Genomic DNA, 17,556 nt, shown 5'->3' on the forward strand with positions numbered 1-17,556 from the left:
TCTAATCATTTTAAATTTAAGTTTGTTTCCGATTTAAATAGGTCATTAAAGTAGATTTAACACCTCCCAAGATGAATGATTTCTGTGGTTGATGACCACCCCGGACACCACAAAAAATGTGGAAACAGATACACCGTTTAATTAAGTTGTGGTCATTTAGAAACGTTTGTCAAACCACATCAATGTATTTATAAAGTCACCGATGGTTTCGATGGTTATAAACAGTTGTACTGTATATTGTATTGTCTCTCGACGACAGAAAAGGTGACATTGTACTTATACCGTGCTTTCCAATTGACATGTCATTCTAAGTGGCTGAAAGCTCAGGTACAGCAGGCATGGATTTTAAATATAATTTTTGGTTAAATGTATATAAATCAAATATGTGTAACATAAATCATGGCGAACAAACATGAATTTCCCTTAAAATGGTCAAATACAAAATGGTGCAAAATTCTGCTATAAAAACCAGACAGATTTTTTGTCAGTAGTTAGGTAGTTTAACATAGGCCTAATGTAATATCTGGTAACTCCTTAGAAAGTGAAAGAACATAGGGGCAACTATAGATCAATAATTATTGGAATGTATGATCAATAAAAATGTTTTGCCCGCAGTTGCCATTAAACTTATTTTTTAAACAATTTAGATCCAATCTTATTTAGATAAGTTGTAAAAGGGAGCAAACACTGGGTTATGACATGCAAAAGCATATTAAAATACAATTTGCTGTAAACTTTTAAAATAAAATACTGTTAAATGCGAGCAATTTATTGTTTTTAAAAAGCTGAATTAATGATAAAATAAAAGACACAATTTAAAGAGGAAACGCCAACGATTGTGAGTAATTTCTTATTTTACAAAAAAAAAATGTTGGTTAATTAAAACTTATTCAATAAGAATGTTACTGTATCTTTTTATTATAACTGGAGGAGTAATAAAGAAGAAACACCGTTCAACGAGGAAACACAAACGAACTTGACATTAGGGTAATGGTATAATATAACAGCTGCAGATCGTTATCTTCTCGTATATTAATTTTGAGGCTAATCGGTGAAACATTTAACTATACAGCAACGCAGTGGGTTGTTAGCGAGTTGCATGGGGCTTGGCTTGGGCGTTACCTTCCGGGGCTCAAATAAGACATGGAGTCACACAATTTGAATCACTATCGAAGAGTGGCATCCGAAACGAGTTAAATTAATAAGTTAATATAGGCCTAATGGTAAAGATGGGAAACAAGAGCGTTTATATAAATGTATAGTGCGTACTATTGCACGCCATGTGACCCACAATCGTCCAATCAAATGACAGGAATTTATTTAGGTGTATGTGAATGCAAATCGAACAAGGGGGGTTGCTAGTCGGGGTTAACACTAGCGATGTGTCAGTAATTTGAAATGCGCGTTAAACATATTTCTACAAAATATTACTGATTTAATTTGTAAAAATCATGTTGAATGAATGAATGAATGAATATAAGTGGTGGTTCAAGCAACAACAGACTAAAACAAGACATATTTCTTACAAAAACGCCGCTCATCTGACGATAACTACCGTGCATCTAAATATTTATCAGCAAACGTTTTCATAGACTCTTTTCCCCAGACGTGCTTTGGGGTGTGCGCATGCCCAATCCGAGTTTCTAAATACCACTTTTTCAGCCGTAGTAAACTATAAGCTACAGCATGGTAACTGCGCGCCGTTCTCTTGAATCGGCGCGAAATATTTTTTCTTATTGAAATTGCCTGTATTCCCCCTGTATTCTTTTCTAGTTAATTGGTGAAATGATTTTTGAATGACAACGGTGACGTTGATTAGATTATTCAATAGTAGGCTCAGTAGTTATATTATCTAACATACCTGGTTTAACCAGGTATAAAAATAGCTAACCCTCATCATGGAGCAGTTGAGAATTACGATTCCAGTTTTCTCCACATCTGTTTGTCGCACGTCTGAATCTCCGGGTGCCCGTAGAAAACAGATCAAGACTTTATGAACTAAGTAGATTAAATAAAGGCAAAATATTAAACTGATTTAACCTTATAAGATAAGGCTACATCAATACAGGCCTATTTTATTGTTTCACATCAACTGGTGTAATTTTCAATCATCACTCTACCATATAGTGTGTCTACATTAATTGATGATGACAAGATAGTGAAAGATGAGCAGCATAGACTGTACTAGATCCACACACGCAGGAAAACAACTTTTTTGATCTATTTTATTCCGAAAGTTCCAAGAAAAAAAAGTGCCCCAACGCGTTTCATCAGTTGTCTGCGACCTAGAAAATTAAAAAGGCGACAAACGATGGTCAAGAATGGCGTGGTGGGCGCTGTAATGTTCCATTATCAAATAATTCGATTAGAACGATACGTCTGTCAGAGGTAATTGACATTGCAGTTTTGATTTACAAGGTTGGACATTTTTAAAACCTCATCATTATCACGAACGTTATCTGTAAAAATAGCGTAAATGATATTTTTATACTAAGAAGAATTTTGAGTTTGATAGACCTTCGGCGATATGTCCACTACGAATCCCAACAAAATTCTTGCTTCAATACCATTTTAGTTTGGAACAGTTCCTAAACTTTTTGAATTTTAATTATTTGTTCGCAAAAGCTGTGTGTGTTCAGTGTGCTACATTGTACTTTAATCATTGTACTTGCGATAGGTATTTTTACTGAAACACGACAGCTCAATTTATTAAAAAGTGCAACAACTTGATTTAAAAAAGTGCGAGAACAATGATTAAAACGTGCGACAACTTGATTAAAAAGTATTAACTGCAACAATTACAATTGTATTAATTACAAAAGTGCGTCAGTATTACTAAGTGCGTCAGGTATTACAAAGTGCGTCAGGTATTACAAAGTGCGTCAGTATCACAACTCGCATCAGTATTACAAATTGCATCAGTATTACAATGTGCGTCAGGTATTTTAAAATGCGTCAGGTATTACAAAGTGCGTCAGTATTATAAATTGCGTCAGATATTACAAAGTGCGTCAGTATTATAAATTGCGTCAGATATTACAAAGTGCGTCAGTATTATAAATTGCGTCAGATATTACAAAGTGCGTCAGTATTATAAATTGCGTCAGATATTACAAAGTGCGTCAGGTATAACAAAGTGCATCATCAGGTTTTACAAGTTGCGTCAGGTATTACAAGTTGCGTCAGGTACTACAAATTGCGTTAGGTATTACAAATTGCGTCAGGTATTACAAAGTGCGTCAGGTAGACCTATTGCAAAGTGCCTCAGTATTACAAAGGTCTCCAAAGGCCTATATTTTTGCCACCACGTAAATGCGTAGGCAATGATTTTCCGAATGCCAACAAACCTAAGTTCAGTAGACTACAAGACTAGTTACATTTTATTCAACATATATATTAAAGCATATAAACACTGTTTATTAATTATTACAGACATAAATCATTTCAAAATTAAAATTCGATTATTATTCTTCGAATTCAAAGATAAAAAATGATTGTATGATGCCACAACAATGTTAAGAGTCGTCTTGGCATAGGTTGGAAGATTCGTTGCCAACTATATCTCGATAGACCAGAGTACTAAACGCAAAGCAATTACTATTGTTAACATCTAAATTCACATAAGGGTGGCAATGTTATAGTGTTATAAGACATTGGCTTCCGCACAAAACTTTGATGCGAGATGAAGATATCTTTAGTCAGTTAGATATCGTGAATGCCGATATTTATCACGTTTGTTCCATCAATTTTGTACTGCACCACTTTATACCAAAGTTACTGCAAGATTGGTTTGTACTGCTGTACAATAATATACCAGACACCAGCGAGGGTCAAGATTCTTATTTAATTAATACATGTTAATATTATATAATATTAATATTTTATTGCTGTAAAACACATAATTATAGAACCACATTATATTATCAAAGTGCATGACATCCAAAAGTGCTAGAATAATTACAAACTCAAGGTGAACTGTGAAAGTTATGTTATTTATTTTTCGATAGGCTTATTTGTAGTGAAATAAAGTGAGTATTTAAGTGAAACAATGTAACATACTTTCAGTTAGAAATAGTATTTATAATTCTACCTGATTTCTTGAGAACTGATAGAAATAAGTGTCATGCAACTGGGAGAAATTATTGGAGACCCAAGAGATGATTCAGAAAACGTGCCAATTCCAGGCAATGGCATCTGGAGAACTTCGTAAGTGGTGGCGAGACAGCATCAAAAGAGCTGCAACATAAACAGACGAACCTTTGAACTAATCTGAACATTTTGTAAAGTTTGTTTACAAGAATTATAATAAATAAGCCTACTGCAGTATTGACATAAAACCGATTTTCAACTAGGCGAATTTTTACGCGCGATTGATTCGAAAGCTTCAGCTTATATGCATGCATATTCATGTTTCCATCTTCCAAATCCCTCTCTACGCATGCGTACAAACTTACGGTGGAAAATAGGCTGAAAAGACTATTGATTAATCAGGAGCTGAATCTTAAATCAAAGTTCTACACAAACAATCTTAAAGACATCTTAACTCAAATTTACAACAAACTGAACATAAATAGTAAATGGTACAGTGAAAGGACAGTGAACACTTGTATTTAAAGCCTGACTCCCAATGGGAAATACAACGTTATGATTCGATTTCACCCATTTGCAATATACAACAAATTTGCAAAACAATACCTGTTACATGAAGCAGGGAGTTGTAACTCCCTGCATGAAGCATGTGTAGTGTTGCTTGTCCATAAAAAATAAATTGGCGAGTGTTTATCAACATCCGAAGGGATCCAAAATATGTTCTGTATTGGCAACAATTCATCATGGGTCTTTTGGAGTATTAAATGTGACAAAACTAAATAAAGCAATGATTCAAAATGAATTCAGGTTCTGAAATCATTGTATAAGAGCAGGAAGAAATAGCCACAAAGAATTCACAGAGATACTGTTGAGAACTTTGAGGAACATTAGCATTTTGGACTCTTTTTCAAAGAACTGTGGAGAATATTGGTTTTAAAGCTTTCATCAGAGAAATGTTTAAAACATTGACGTTATTGCCTTCTTATAAGCTGTCCTCCTTTGTAAGTCCATATCAGAGAACTATGGAGACCACTGGCATTACTGTCCTTATAAGCCTTCACCAGAGAACTGTGGAGAACACTGCCATTATTATCCTTCTTATAAGCCTTCACCAGAGAACTGTGGAGAACATTGCCATTATTTTCCTCCTTATAAATCTTTACCAGAGAGCTGTGGAGAACATTGCCATTATTGTACTCCTTATATCAGAGAATTGTGGAGACACTGGTGTTATTGTCTGTCCTAATCTTAACCAGAGAACTGTGGAGAACATTGACATTGTATTATAACTCTTCATTAGACAATTATGGTTAGAATAACCAACCCATAGATTAATATCATAGGCCTATATGTTCAGTAATATTTCAAATAAATTAACTACAGTATCTTTGTTTTTAAAATCATAAACAAGATTTAAAAAAGGAGAGTTCTTTCTCACAACTGAAGAATCTTTTTCCTTCTGAACCGTTTACTAGCTGACACCTTGTGCTTTATCGGTCGTTTAGATACGTTGACAAACGCAGTCCTGGATCTCTGGCCTACTTTTGTAATGTTCACACTGTTCTTCTTTATTGATACATAATCATCCTTGTTATAACAAGGTGTCTGTTCTGAATTATTTTTCAGTGAAGTCGTTTCTTGAAAGTCAGCATCGTTTGTATCACTCATTTTTTGCTTGCTGCTAGCTTGCTCTGTGTTTTGTTTTACAAGTGTTTCACCTGGATCGTTTAACAAACTGTCAAAATTCCTTTTCTTTCCACCAAACCTGTAAAGACAACCACAAACTACCATAAGTTGAATGTTATGAATAATACTTTTGTGGATTTGTTTTTACAGGTACCATATATATTTACATGTGTATTATAATGAAATTGTTAACATAGAGATGTTATATTATTATACAGTAATAATTTTTTTACTGTATATATGATTTTAAATAACAATAACTATATCAAAAATCATAAGTCATATGTATTGTAAGTCATATAAATAATATATAACAATGTTTTATCAATTTCTTTATGATATCAAATAACACTAACAAATATATCTAAATATTAATAAACAATTACTGAATGAGCCATCATAAATTATGATGGAATTAGATTATATATTAATGTACTATTTTTCTTCAGGAGCCTGATTGAAATTTCTACAAAATATTTAACGTCAGTTATCAACCAACCAGAGGTGATTGGATATATCATTGCTTCTCTAGTGTCTTTTCACCATTGATAAAATAATCAATGTACCACTCTTACACCCTTCTTCTCTTAAAAAGGAATAGGCCTACCATGGTACAAAGTTTATTCATAATCAAGATTTTGAAAAAACGCAGAATATACAAAAAACCACCAGGTGCGCATTCGTGTGTCAACATACACAAAAAAACAGACTCGACGAACGACATGACATCCTAACAAGATTTGATAGCTGTTAAAAAATTGACCCTGTTGTTAAAATCCTATTGCTAGGTGACTGTTGCTAAGGGGTGCTGAATGATGAGATTCTCACGGGAACTCTGGGTAATCAGATAGTCATGGTGGTAACTAGCGGTAAAGAAAACATTACAATTGAATAAAACAATGACAATGTACATCAATGGGAATAGGTAGGTTAGGTAAGAAGATCATCTCTTGGATACAATTTAATTGTTATAAACAGCTCTTTCTATTTATGGTATGGAAGTGACGCTTTCTGTGAATCTTTATACCTTGTCTTGGAACTGTTATTTTTAGTTAAGATCTCATATGACTTGGTTTGAACTCTACAAAACTTTGATCGTGTCATACACCCTTGTTCACAGGCACAAGACAACGAGAAATTGAACTCATCAGTGTAAAGACTCTTGTATACTCCGGGGTATACTCATAATGAAACCTGTATATATATTCCTGTACAATACTGTAAGACAAATGTGTATTACATTACAGTATATTAATTCAGGTATAGAGTATCACGGTGCTGACGTCACGACGATAGGTGGCGCTGCGTGGTTGCTAGCGCAACCAAAAATGCGTTAAGCCTGCCTGATTGACTCCAAGATCACCAATGGTTTGGAATTGGCTTATTACAGAAGTCATTTTAAAACTTAATAATTTCCAATAAAAACAAACTAAAATTTCAAAAGATCACTAAATATTTGTTTTTTAATAATCTATTTATTCTTTAACTACAGTTTAAGTTAAAAAACATCAAGCTAAGATACATAATTTGATAGAAATACAGATCTTTACTGTTTATCAACATAGTAGCGCTGAACGCATTTTTTGGTTGGCTAGCAACCATGCAGCGCCCTCTAACGTTGTGACGTCACACCGTGATACTCTATAAGATAACATACAATCAACAGAACAAGTCTGAAATTATTGTATGTTTTCAATATTATTATGAACAAATATCAACTAAACATGAATCTAGAATCGCAATATAAATGAGTACAAAAAGAAAAAAACCTGAATATTATCATAGCGTTTCTAAAGCTCTGTCACTATCAAACTGGTTTGACAAAAAAAGTGTGATGTACCCAAATATGGTAGTGATACGCCCAAATATGGTACTCATATGACATCATCATGTCTATATAAGGGCACATCATATTTTTTTGTCACATAAAGTTTGATAGTGTAGATAGAGCATAAGCGATAAAATTAATTATATTAGCAACAAGACGAAAATAATAACAGACACATACTAGGCTAAATCGACATGGTTGGTATCACACAATTTGCTATCACTTTTGTGAAGGCAAACACAATTACGAAGGAAGTCAATTTGACCCATTACAAACAGGATACCATGAATTTGGGAGCGAATTTCGTATGTGAAAACAACTGGCACTTAGAGGTATTTCTATGGAAAAATAACAAAAAAAATAACCGACACATACTAGGCTAAATCGACATGGTTGTTATCCCACGAATTGCTATCACTTTTGTGAAGGCAAACACAATTACGAAAGAAGTCAATTTGACCCCTCACAAACAGGATACCATGAATTTGGGAGCAAATTTCGGATGTGAAAACAACTGGCACTTAATAAAGCGGTATTTCCAGAGAAAAATATAAAAAAAGTAACTGGAAATATTTCAGCTGCTTATAGAGTTCTTTCGCTGAAAATTTACAAAAAAATTCCATTTCTATTATGCTACTGGGATAATTTTTTTCTAGACCATTTGACATTGATAGGTGTGATATATGTGAACTTTATTCAATAAATCGTACATTTTTTTGGTATTACAATGGTAACCATAATAACGTATATTTACAGTGATTTTCACAAAAAAAACCTATATAAATATTAATTACAAAATATATACAGAGATTATTTACAGTATGATAATAATAAAAATTTATTGTTTATATTGACTATTATTGGAAACAGAAGTTGAATAATAAATAAAATACTGAATAAAAATTAAGTTTAATTAGAGGTTTACAATCAATGGAAAAGACGAAAACATATAATATTGTAAGTATCAAAAGTAGCAGATAGTGTTTAGGAAGATATTATCAAGGAAGTGATTTTCCCCGGTGTTATAAATTTCCAGATGTGTATGTGTATGCAGGGATAAATGTTTTACACACTGGGCATCTCTATATGTTCAGACACAAACATATTATACTCAGTACTGTAGTTAAAGATGTATTGTCCCCCAAAAACATGAAAAATGAAGGTTAATTAAATCAGACTTTAAATATGTTATTTCTTAGTTTTAATAAAGTTAATCACTTCCGTAGAAAAAAAAACCGAAACAAATTATGTTTTAACTTGTAAAATGACAAAATAAATGGTTAAATTCAACCAAAAATTCATTGGCTGGCAGCCAATTTGACCATTTTTTGCTTTAAATTACATTTTTTTCAGGTAATACATTTTTTTTCGATCCAATTTTTGGTCAAAGTGGATAACTATTATGTTACATTAAAATAGAATATTAAAAAAAAATTTTGTTAAGAATTTATTTTTTCAGGGGGACAATACATCTTTAATCTTGACTTTAATTGTATATCCTTTCTATTTTAATAAATACTTTTTAATTTCTAAAAAAGGAAGTAGAAACACACTTGAAAAATCAAAATATAAGTACGCCTATTCATGATAAATAAACATGTAATATCTATAACCGTCTCTCCGCAACAAACATGTTTAGCTTTTTTAGTGTTGTTGTACATCTTTAATCAATTTTGTAAATTTTGTTGATGATCTGACATGTAGGCCAACATCTTGAAGAAAAGACAGCACTGAGGAAGGAAGTGGAATGACTGAAGTCATGAGTAAAATCATGAAAACCAATTTGGTGCAATAGAGAGTTTCTGATTCTACCAAATACTTATTTTATATAGAAGTAAACTTAGTAGAAGATATATGGACAAATAAACTTTTTTTTTTTAAATCCAACAGTGAGCACAAACTCGTCAATTACAGGATGGATAAACTATTTTACAATTTATAATTTATCGTGCTTCTAAATTAAGTCTCATTTGAGGCTTACGGAGTGGAGTTGAAAAGAGTCATGAATTACACCATGTCAGGATTGAACGCTGGCACTAGGTTGGGATTGAACCCAGGACCTTGGGATTGGAAGGCACCAAGCTACAGCTCCACTTCTACTACCAAGCTACAGCTCCACTTGGTAATAAAGTAGACATATGGTTGAAATAGATAATGTCACACATTAATAATATATGTGAATAGATATATAAAGTATAAATCTTAATTTAATCTCCTGTATGCAATAATAAATGTCTAGAAATGTATTGCCACAGAACCAAAACCAGATGACGTCAACTAAATCAATTTCATAAACATCAATAACAATTTCCCTTTATGAGTGGGTGGGTTGGTATAAACTGGCTATATCTCAGTAATCCAGAAATGTGTGTAATTATTAACATACAAGAACACAGAAGAACAAACTGATAAAAGGACAAACAAGTGATATAGTCTACATGAGTTCTTATTCAGAAAATCACTAATTTCACAGTTTTCAGAGGGAACAAATTAATACACAGATTTGTAAGTAAGCAAAGTCTATACTGTAATAGATGAGGTAATGGTAATTAAATAGGACACGAGGTAGCTGGTGTAAAACCAGAAGTGTTATTCTAAATAACGACATGAAAATGATACATTTTGATCTGTAGAATAAGGGCCTGTTTCTATAGACAAAATCCAAAAGAACAGTTTTATTGGAAACGGGTTTTTGATGATTTGTTAAAACAAAAATGATGTTGCAGCCTAATTTTTTTCTCACACCATTCAGTGACCTTCTGAGGTCAAGTTGAGACCGTGATTGCATTGCAGGTAAAAATTGTTTTCAGCAGAAACTGTTTTTACAAACGGTTTTGTCAATCGAAATCGGATTAAAACCGTACTTAAGACCAGTTTTTTTTTTGGTGGCTTATTTAACGGATCCATTTCTGTTGGCAAGAAAATACGGTTTTAAAACCCGCATTCTCTTTGTCAATAGAAACAGACCCTAAAATTAAGTAGGGCTTATTTCATTTAAGTCAATTGCTTGTTATTAATTTATTAGAGTCAGCATGAACCAGGGTTTTGATAGATATTGGATGCTCGAAAGGCTGGAAGAAATATTCTCTATAAAACCAATTCAGTTAGCAGATGGAATTTAACCTGACAAACATAACCAAGGAATTAATCGTTTTAACGTCAACGTAAATAAATACAGAACTTGGTCGTTGTGCCTGTAGGAAATTTACAAAAACTCCGAAATCCACAAACAATCCATCACTACAGTTTATTTCAACAGAAGCAAATAAACAGAACTACTTCAACGCTTCGCACCATTGAGCAAACATATAAAACATAAGTACCATTTGCGACATTGATTTACTGTTAGAAATATATCTGCACGCTTGATTGGTTAAATAGAATGTTTCTTAATAGCTGATTGGCTATGAAGAGTGATCAGTGATTTCTAACAAATATAAAGAAGCCTTATTATTGATAAATTTGTTTACTCTTTGCCATTAGTACATTTGAACTTTACCATAAGCATTTTCCGCAAAAATGATTTTGCAAAAGTAACTAACAATGGTATTTCTGACAAAATTTGGTGTCAAAAGTTTTTGCAAAGAGATTTTGTAAAAGTAACAACATAACTGTACACAATGGAAATAAAGAACAAAACAAACAATGGAAGAATTGATTTTTGGGAACTGTGGGTGACAATTTTGGGTGACAATATCAAATACTTTCCAAAAAATTGTCTTACCAAACGGAAATAAAAGACTGTGATTCGTTGCAGATGTTTATAACGGATGATAGAGTAATTAATTTCATATTTATAATAGCTTGCTATCTGTTATTGTCATCTTCACATTTGATTCCAATTAAACACCGACTTGTTCATCACAATCATATTTTGCAATAATAAATCTTAAGTTAAGATTAAGATTTAAGTAATTGTTTATTTGTATTTGATACAAGTATTAGTTTATTTTGTACTGGTGAAACCAGACCTAAAGCTCTATATTGAGCTTATTTGGTCTTTTCACGGCTTTGCATCTTTTATTTAATACTTTGAATTAATCTGTATAAATAGCATGTTTGATGCATTGTGAAAAAAAACGAAATGATACCAATTGTGAGTTTAAAACCAATTTAAATGAAAGACACTACATTTATAATAATAACATAGAATAACCCTGGCATTGTGATGAAACCATGGGATTTGAACCAAAGAACCAGGAATTGGGTAGTGCACACATGTGAATCACCATGGCTACCATACCATAACATTTTCTAAAATATAAGAATGACAGAAGTTGATATGAACATGATGAAGCCATGGGATTTGAACCAAAGAACCAGGAATTAGTAAGTCCACACATGTGAATCACCAAGCTACCATACCATAACATTTTCTAAAATATAAGAATGACAGAAGTTGATATGAACATGATGAAGCCATGGGATTTGAACCAAAGAACCAGGAATTAGTAAGTCCAAACATGTGAATCACCAAGCTACCATGGCATCATAACATTTTCTAAAATAAAAGAATGACAGAAGTTGATTTAAACTTCTTAAACAGATTTCAAACTTCAAAAGTAATTGAATTTAACTATAAACAAATAAACACGAAATAGAAAGATCATTGCGGTTGGTTAGTTTCATTTGTGGCACACGCCCATTCAATCTCGTTACATTCACCTGATGGCCAAGCTCAATGCCACTAAAACTGAGAAAGGAATGTCGAAAATGGCTATACAATACTCATGATGGTGACTATGGGTCGGATACTGTAGCATATTTTGTCGTTTAAGTGCGTCATAGATCGTCTGTTAAACAAGCAGACGACGTGAAGTTGACAATTATGACGCCCAGTAAATTACAATAAATTCCACATCATTTGTGAATGATGATCAAACAATAATTAATTATCTGAATTTGTATGTGGAAATGTTATACATAAATACATAGAATTTTAAATTTTTTAAATTTGTTTGAGAATTTTAACTTTATGAATCCTCTTGTATCTGTATGTTTTAATGTCGTTTGTATATTTCTGTAGTTTTTTAAGCCTCTGTACTACTGTAATACAACTGTTAGCTAGAGCTACCGATGTAAAATAAAGTAAATAAAATAAATTTTACAATGTAATGTAAAATTAAATCTTTGTAATTTAGCAAAAGGCACAATATCTCATTATTATAAACAGAATATATTGCATTTTTTTATGTTGATCTTTACATAAATTATTTCTTGACATGATGAATTTGTTTACCCTGAAAAAAACCAGACTCGGAGTAATAATCCGCAATATACATACCGGTAATTGAAAAATGGAGTTAAAATAATTGAAAACCCTCTTTTAAGTGGTCCTGGAAATTAAATTAACAAAACACTCAGATTCACTAGAAACTTTTTAAAATGTAGTCTGATGAAAATTCAATTAATATACTTAAAACTTGGAAATAAAAAATGTATTCTTAATTTAATTTTAAGTAGGATGATTTTTAATATGCCAAGAAATTAAATTATACAGTAGGCGAACAAGCTATTAATTGAAGAATTTGAAGTAACTGTCTGAAACTGAGTGTTTCCAAATAAGATGGTTAAAAATGGTGCACGCACTACATATTACACTAATTCCAGATTACGAAGTACACAATGAATATATCACTAAATATGTTTTTTTCAAACTATGGGAAAAAAACCAATATTCTTCAGACTTCAATATTCAAATTTTAATATGTTGTATACTATATATATATATATATATATATATATATATATAAAGTGGCTCATGATTCAATGGTCTCAAAATGACATGAGTAATGATAAGGTAATACTTGTATGCTGTTATGATATTCACATAACGGAAGAACACTCTGCTGAAAACAGCGTCGTATCTGTCTTCGACGACTAACAAACCCTGGCAGCGTTCTCTCTTGGGATTAGACAACTCGAACCACATGACTCGACTATGCAAACATAAACCGATATTTACACAATATTATGACATATATCATAAAACCAAAAGCGTGTAGGATTATACCCATAGGATAAGTATTAAATACCGGATTGAAAGAGAGATTAAAATTTAAGAGATATAGATCGTTAAATCACTCATATTTTAACCAGAAGCCTCATCTGCCACAATTTTAATTAAATTAATCACAAATTTAATCCCAAAATGTATTACTCAAATAAATACAAATGTAATGGCATATATGCATATTTTTCGTTATATTAACTCATTGCTTGGATTTATATTTGTGACTCATTTACAAAAAAACACTAATTTGAACCTAGTTGTAGAATAAATGCTGTTACATATATTAGGTGGTAACAATTGGGTTTATGCTTGGTTTCTTTGCTTACAAGAATATTTGGCCTACAGCATTGATCATAATGTTGTAGACTATAACCACAAGAGATCTTTAAAAAAGAAATAATTCTTACAAAAAACGCCGCTCGATTTCTTGACGTAACAGTTTTAAATATTGTTCTTCATAAATAATTTAATTTATCTTTTTTTTTTAAAAATCCTATGGAGTGGTAGAGTATTAAATGATTTGATCTATTCATATCAAAGTGAAATTTTAAACTACAGAATTAATCTTGCACTTGTACTTATACTTGGTATTAATGGCATTGATTTTTATCATAAGAAAAAAGGTAGGATTTGAACCTTGGAATTGGCTGGCAAAAATGTTAATGATCAATGTATGTGGTTTGGAGTATTGGAGAGCCACTTTGATAGTGCTTGCACTGTTGGCAATCCTCAGGGTACTCCATCCACGCTTGTTTGTATAATGTTGGTTCTTTCTGTTTGTATACCTGGAAATTGAATAAATAAATAAAAAATAAATAAATAAATAAAATTTCTTTTGTTTTTGTCTCCTCAGTTTGTTCCACTTTTATTATGATACATTTATATATTTTTCCTCTCTTTTATATGTTACAATGTTAAAAGTAGTTTGCTTATACTTTATATACATAAAATGATTGAATTAAATTTCGTAAACAAATTTACAAGATGGATAATTTGTTTGTATGACAAGGGGTTTTTATCTTATATAAATATTAGGGTGTTAAAAGTAGTAGGATATGATCAAGGCCTACAGCAGTACATTGGCCTTCACCTGGTGTTCAAAAGTAGTGGAGGAAACATCCCATCAAAACTCAAACCAATACAACATGCTTCGTCAGCCAAATGATAATTAGATAAATGATCTGATTAAGGAGGTCCCGTGTCGGGTCCCGTGTTTATCCCACAATTCATCACGTCCATGGGAAGCAAGTTCAGAACTTATGTAGACAGCAATCATTGGTTTTATTTTGTGAGTTATCATTTTGTTAAATGTGAACAAGGGGGAATTGGTGTTAAACGATGTATGTTGATATGATTTGGCACTCGGCAATTAACATTTCAAGGGTGCAATGTTTTTGTAAGCTTTTCTATGACACATAATGTAGATTTCATTGCCAAGATATGACAGCCAAAAAAAAGAGTTGTATACGAAGAACAAAAACGAACACATTTGATGTACAATATGTAATACTAGTTAGTGAATTAAATGATGAATTATTACTGTTTTCCTTAACATATGTCTTGTGAAATAGTAGCATTATATTTGCTATAAGAATATTTCTGGTACTTAATCAGGATTTGAACCAAGAATTTAAGGATTGGTAAGCAATAACAACAATCACCATCCAATCAGTATTAATGTTAGTAGGTATCCCAATGAAAAAATTCAGATTAATTTTTTTACATTTTCTTTCAGTTAACCATAAAGAACTTAATGTAATTAGCATTTTGCGATTTAAATGATTGAAATCCGATTACCCGTTCTAAAGTTATGGTTATTTAAAGTGGTAAAAAAATATACGATTTTTTGCCTAAAAATGGTGTTTTTTGCAGTTGAAATTGGAAGCATTTTTAAAAGGTTATAACTTTTACAATAATTAGTTAAAAGTTTTGAATTTTGTTAAACCTATAGATATCACAGAGTTGTACAACTCTATTTTTTTTGGAGCCTCAACGAAACCTATTTTTTAAATTATTGGTCCGCAAAGTGGTAGGAAAGCATTTAACGCCCATTTTTGCTGGAATTCCCTAAAAAATGAAAAAACTGCTATTTTTCAATGATCTGTAACTTTTGAACTACTGTACTAATTCATTTAATTTTTTTTGTACTTGTTAGAATGTAGTGTATATTTCATTAATAAATATATTTTAGATGTGTATATGAAAAAAAAAAAATTTTGTAATGGTGAAATTTAAAATTATAAAAAGAAAAAATGAAAAAGTATGTTAAAAACGGTGTGTACTGTTTCTTTTCTTTTACACTATTTTTCGGTAAGTATAATTATTAGAATATTTTAATATACTTTATATTTATAATTTCAATCATAAATACTATTATATATAACTTTTGAATACGTAAAACAAGATTTTAGGCCCATATGATTATGTCACCAAATCTAAGCCGGGCTGCTAAGTAAGATATGCTCTTTTAAGGCAAACGCACAATATGGGTCAAAATAAACTCATTTAAAATAATCAATGTTAATTAAAACAATTAATTGTTTACCTGAATAGTATATATAACATTATAAAAATTGTTTTCTTTTCGTATTATTACGTTATTAAATTGAAATACGGAGCTAAAGTTTAGGCCAAGTCAAGGCTTACTCGCGATCAGTAGTCGCTCCGTTAAAGTATTTCGGTCGCAGTTAATGACTTTCGGCCGCCGTATACAGAGTCAAATGTAACGTTGGTAAATTAGCTTAATAAATTTCCTCGGTACATTTTAACCTAACGCATTTGCATTGTATACTTGCATAATAAATCTTCCGCACATTACATCAATTTTAAGTTGTTAAATTAATGTGTAAAACCAGATATTCTACGACGGAAAAGGACATGTCAATCTCCGACATCGCTGCTGTCACACATCTCGCGTCGAGCCGGTCGAACTCGAGCGAGGAAAACTAAACAACGTGTTCAAAATATGGAACGTACCATTCGCTGATAGGGTGCATTAATGTATTTAACGGAAAACGCCACAACAAACACGCGCGTATTTTAGAGTACAATATTTTACTCACTACAATATTCACCGGATTATAATGGTTGGATCTTTAAAATTTTGAACGGGATTTACGCCTCATGCACCATTTTAAAATGTAGTTCGCTCAATTACCATGCACAATACGTTTGTAAACTATGTTTTATCGATTTCAATGTAGATTTAGCTATAATTTAATACCAAAATCCATAATATTTTTCCATAAACGGTGAATCAAAATTGGATTGTTGTCACAAAAATTGACTTTTCGTTACGAAAAACCTATTTATAGAAGACGATTTTCGTATCAAATTAAAGCTTATTTAAAGCCTGATAACATACAACAAAAATTAATCCGCTAGCTCCAATGGTAATCGTGCGATCGTGTTTTGAAAACTGATGGGGATTTTCCGATGAGGTTTTCAACGCGCGGAAATCGGCTCGACGGGATTTTAGAACCGTTTTAAAATCGCATTTTCTCGGCAACTAATTCATTAATTTTAATTATAAACACACTTATACATAGATTAAAACAAGTACTTTCAAACAATATAAATTTTGTAAGTATTAATTAAGACTGAATACGATTTATTTAACATCAAAGTCATACTACTTTTTCGAATTTCGTCAATATTTCAAAAGTGATACCCCTCGGTGCGCTTTCATTGGGATACCTAATGTTAGAGAAATATGATGATCTGCAGCAATAAATGAATTTTAAATTTTTAGCTTATTCAGCTAAGCAATCTATATTTCTACTGGGGTTCATTTTTTAATCATTAACAGGTTTGAAAAAGACATGGTTAGAAAAAAAAAATACAGTTCATTAAAAGTCGTACATATCAAAAGTTCAGTGAACCGAAACTGATAGAAATATATTTCCACCATACAGGAGTGCATCATCCTAATATACTGAAC

At 31.7% G+C, this 17,556-nt stretch overlaps 1 protein-coding gene across 2 annotated transcripts in view; it reads right to left on the minus strand.

The window, feature by feature from the left end:
* Positions 1 to 3,046: 3,046 nt before the first annotated feature.
* The window catches only part of LOC140046375 (rRNA N(6)-adenosine-methyltransferase ZCCHC4-like), a 34,285-nt gene continuing 19,775 nt past the window's right edge, over positions 3,047 to 17,556 (minus strand). The window contains exons 11-13 of one of the 2 annotated variants that reach the window (XR_011844770.1): positions 5,528 to 5,854; positions 4,696 to 5,349; positions 3,047 to 4,236 (exon numbers count right to left, since the gene is read on the minus strand). Coding sequence is in view for 1 of the 2 variants with exons in the window: in XM_072090999.1 (XP_071947100.1) it covers positions 5,295 to 5,349; positions 5,528 to 5,854 (382 nt within the window). In the remaining variant the exon portion in view is untranslated. Of the gene's footprint in view, positions 5,350 to 5,527; positions 5,855 to 17,556 lie in introns of both variants that reach the window. The other variant, XM_072090999.1, reaches the window with a different exon arrangement.

The sequence above is a fragment of the Antedon mediterranea genome, chromosome 4 (genome assembly GCF_964355755.1).
Source record: "Antedon mediterranea chromosome 4, ecAntMedi1.1, whole genome shotgun sequence".
Taxonomy (NCBI): domain Eukaryota; kingdom Metazoa; phylum Echinodermata; class Crinoidea; order Comatulida; family Antedonidae; genus Antedon; species Antedon mediterranea.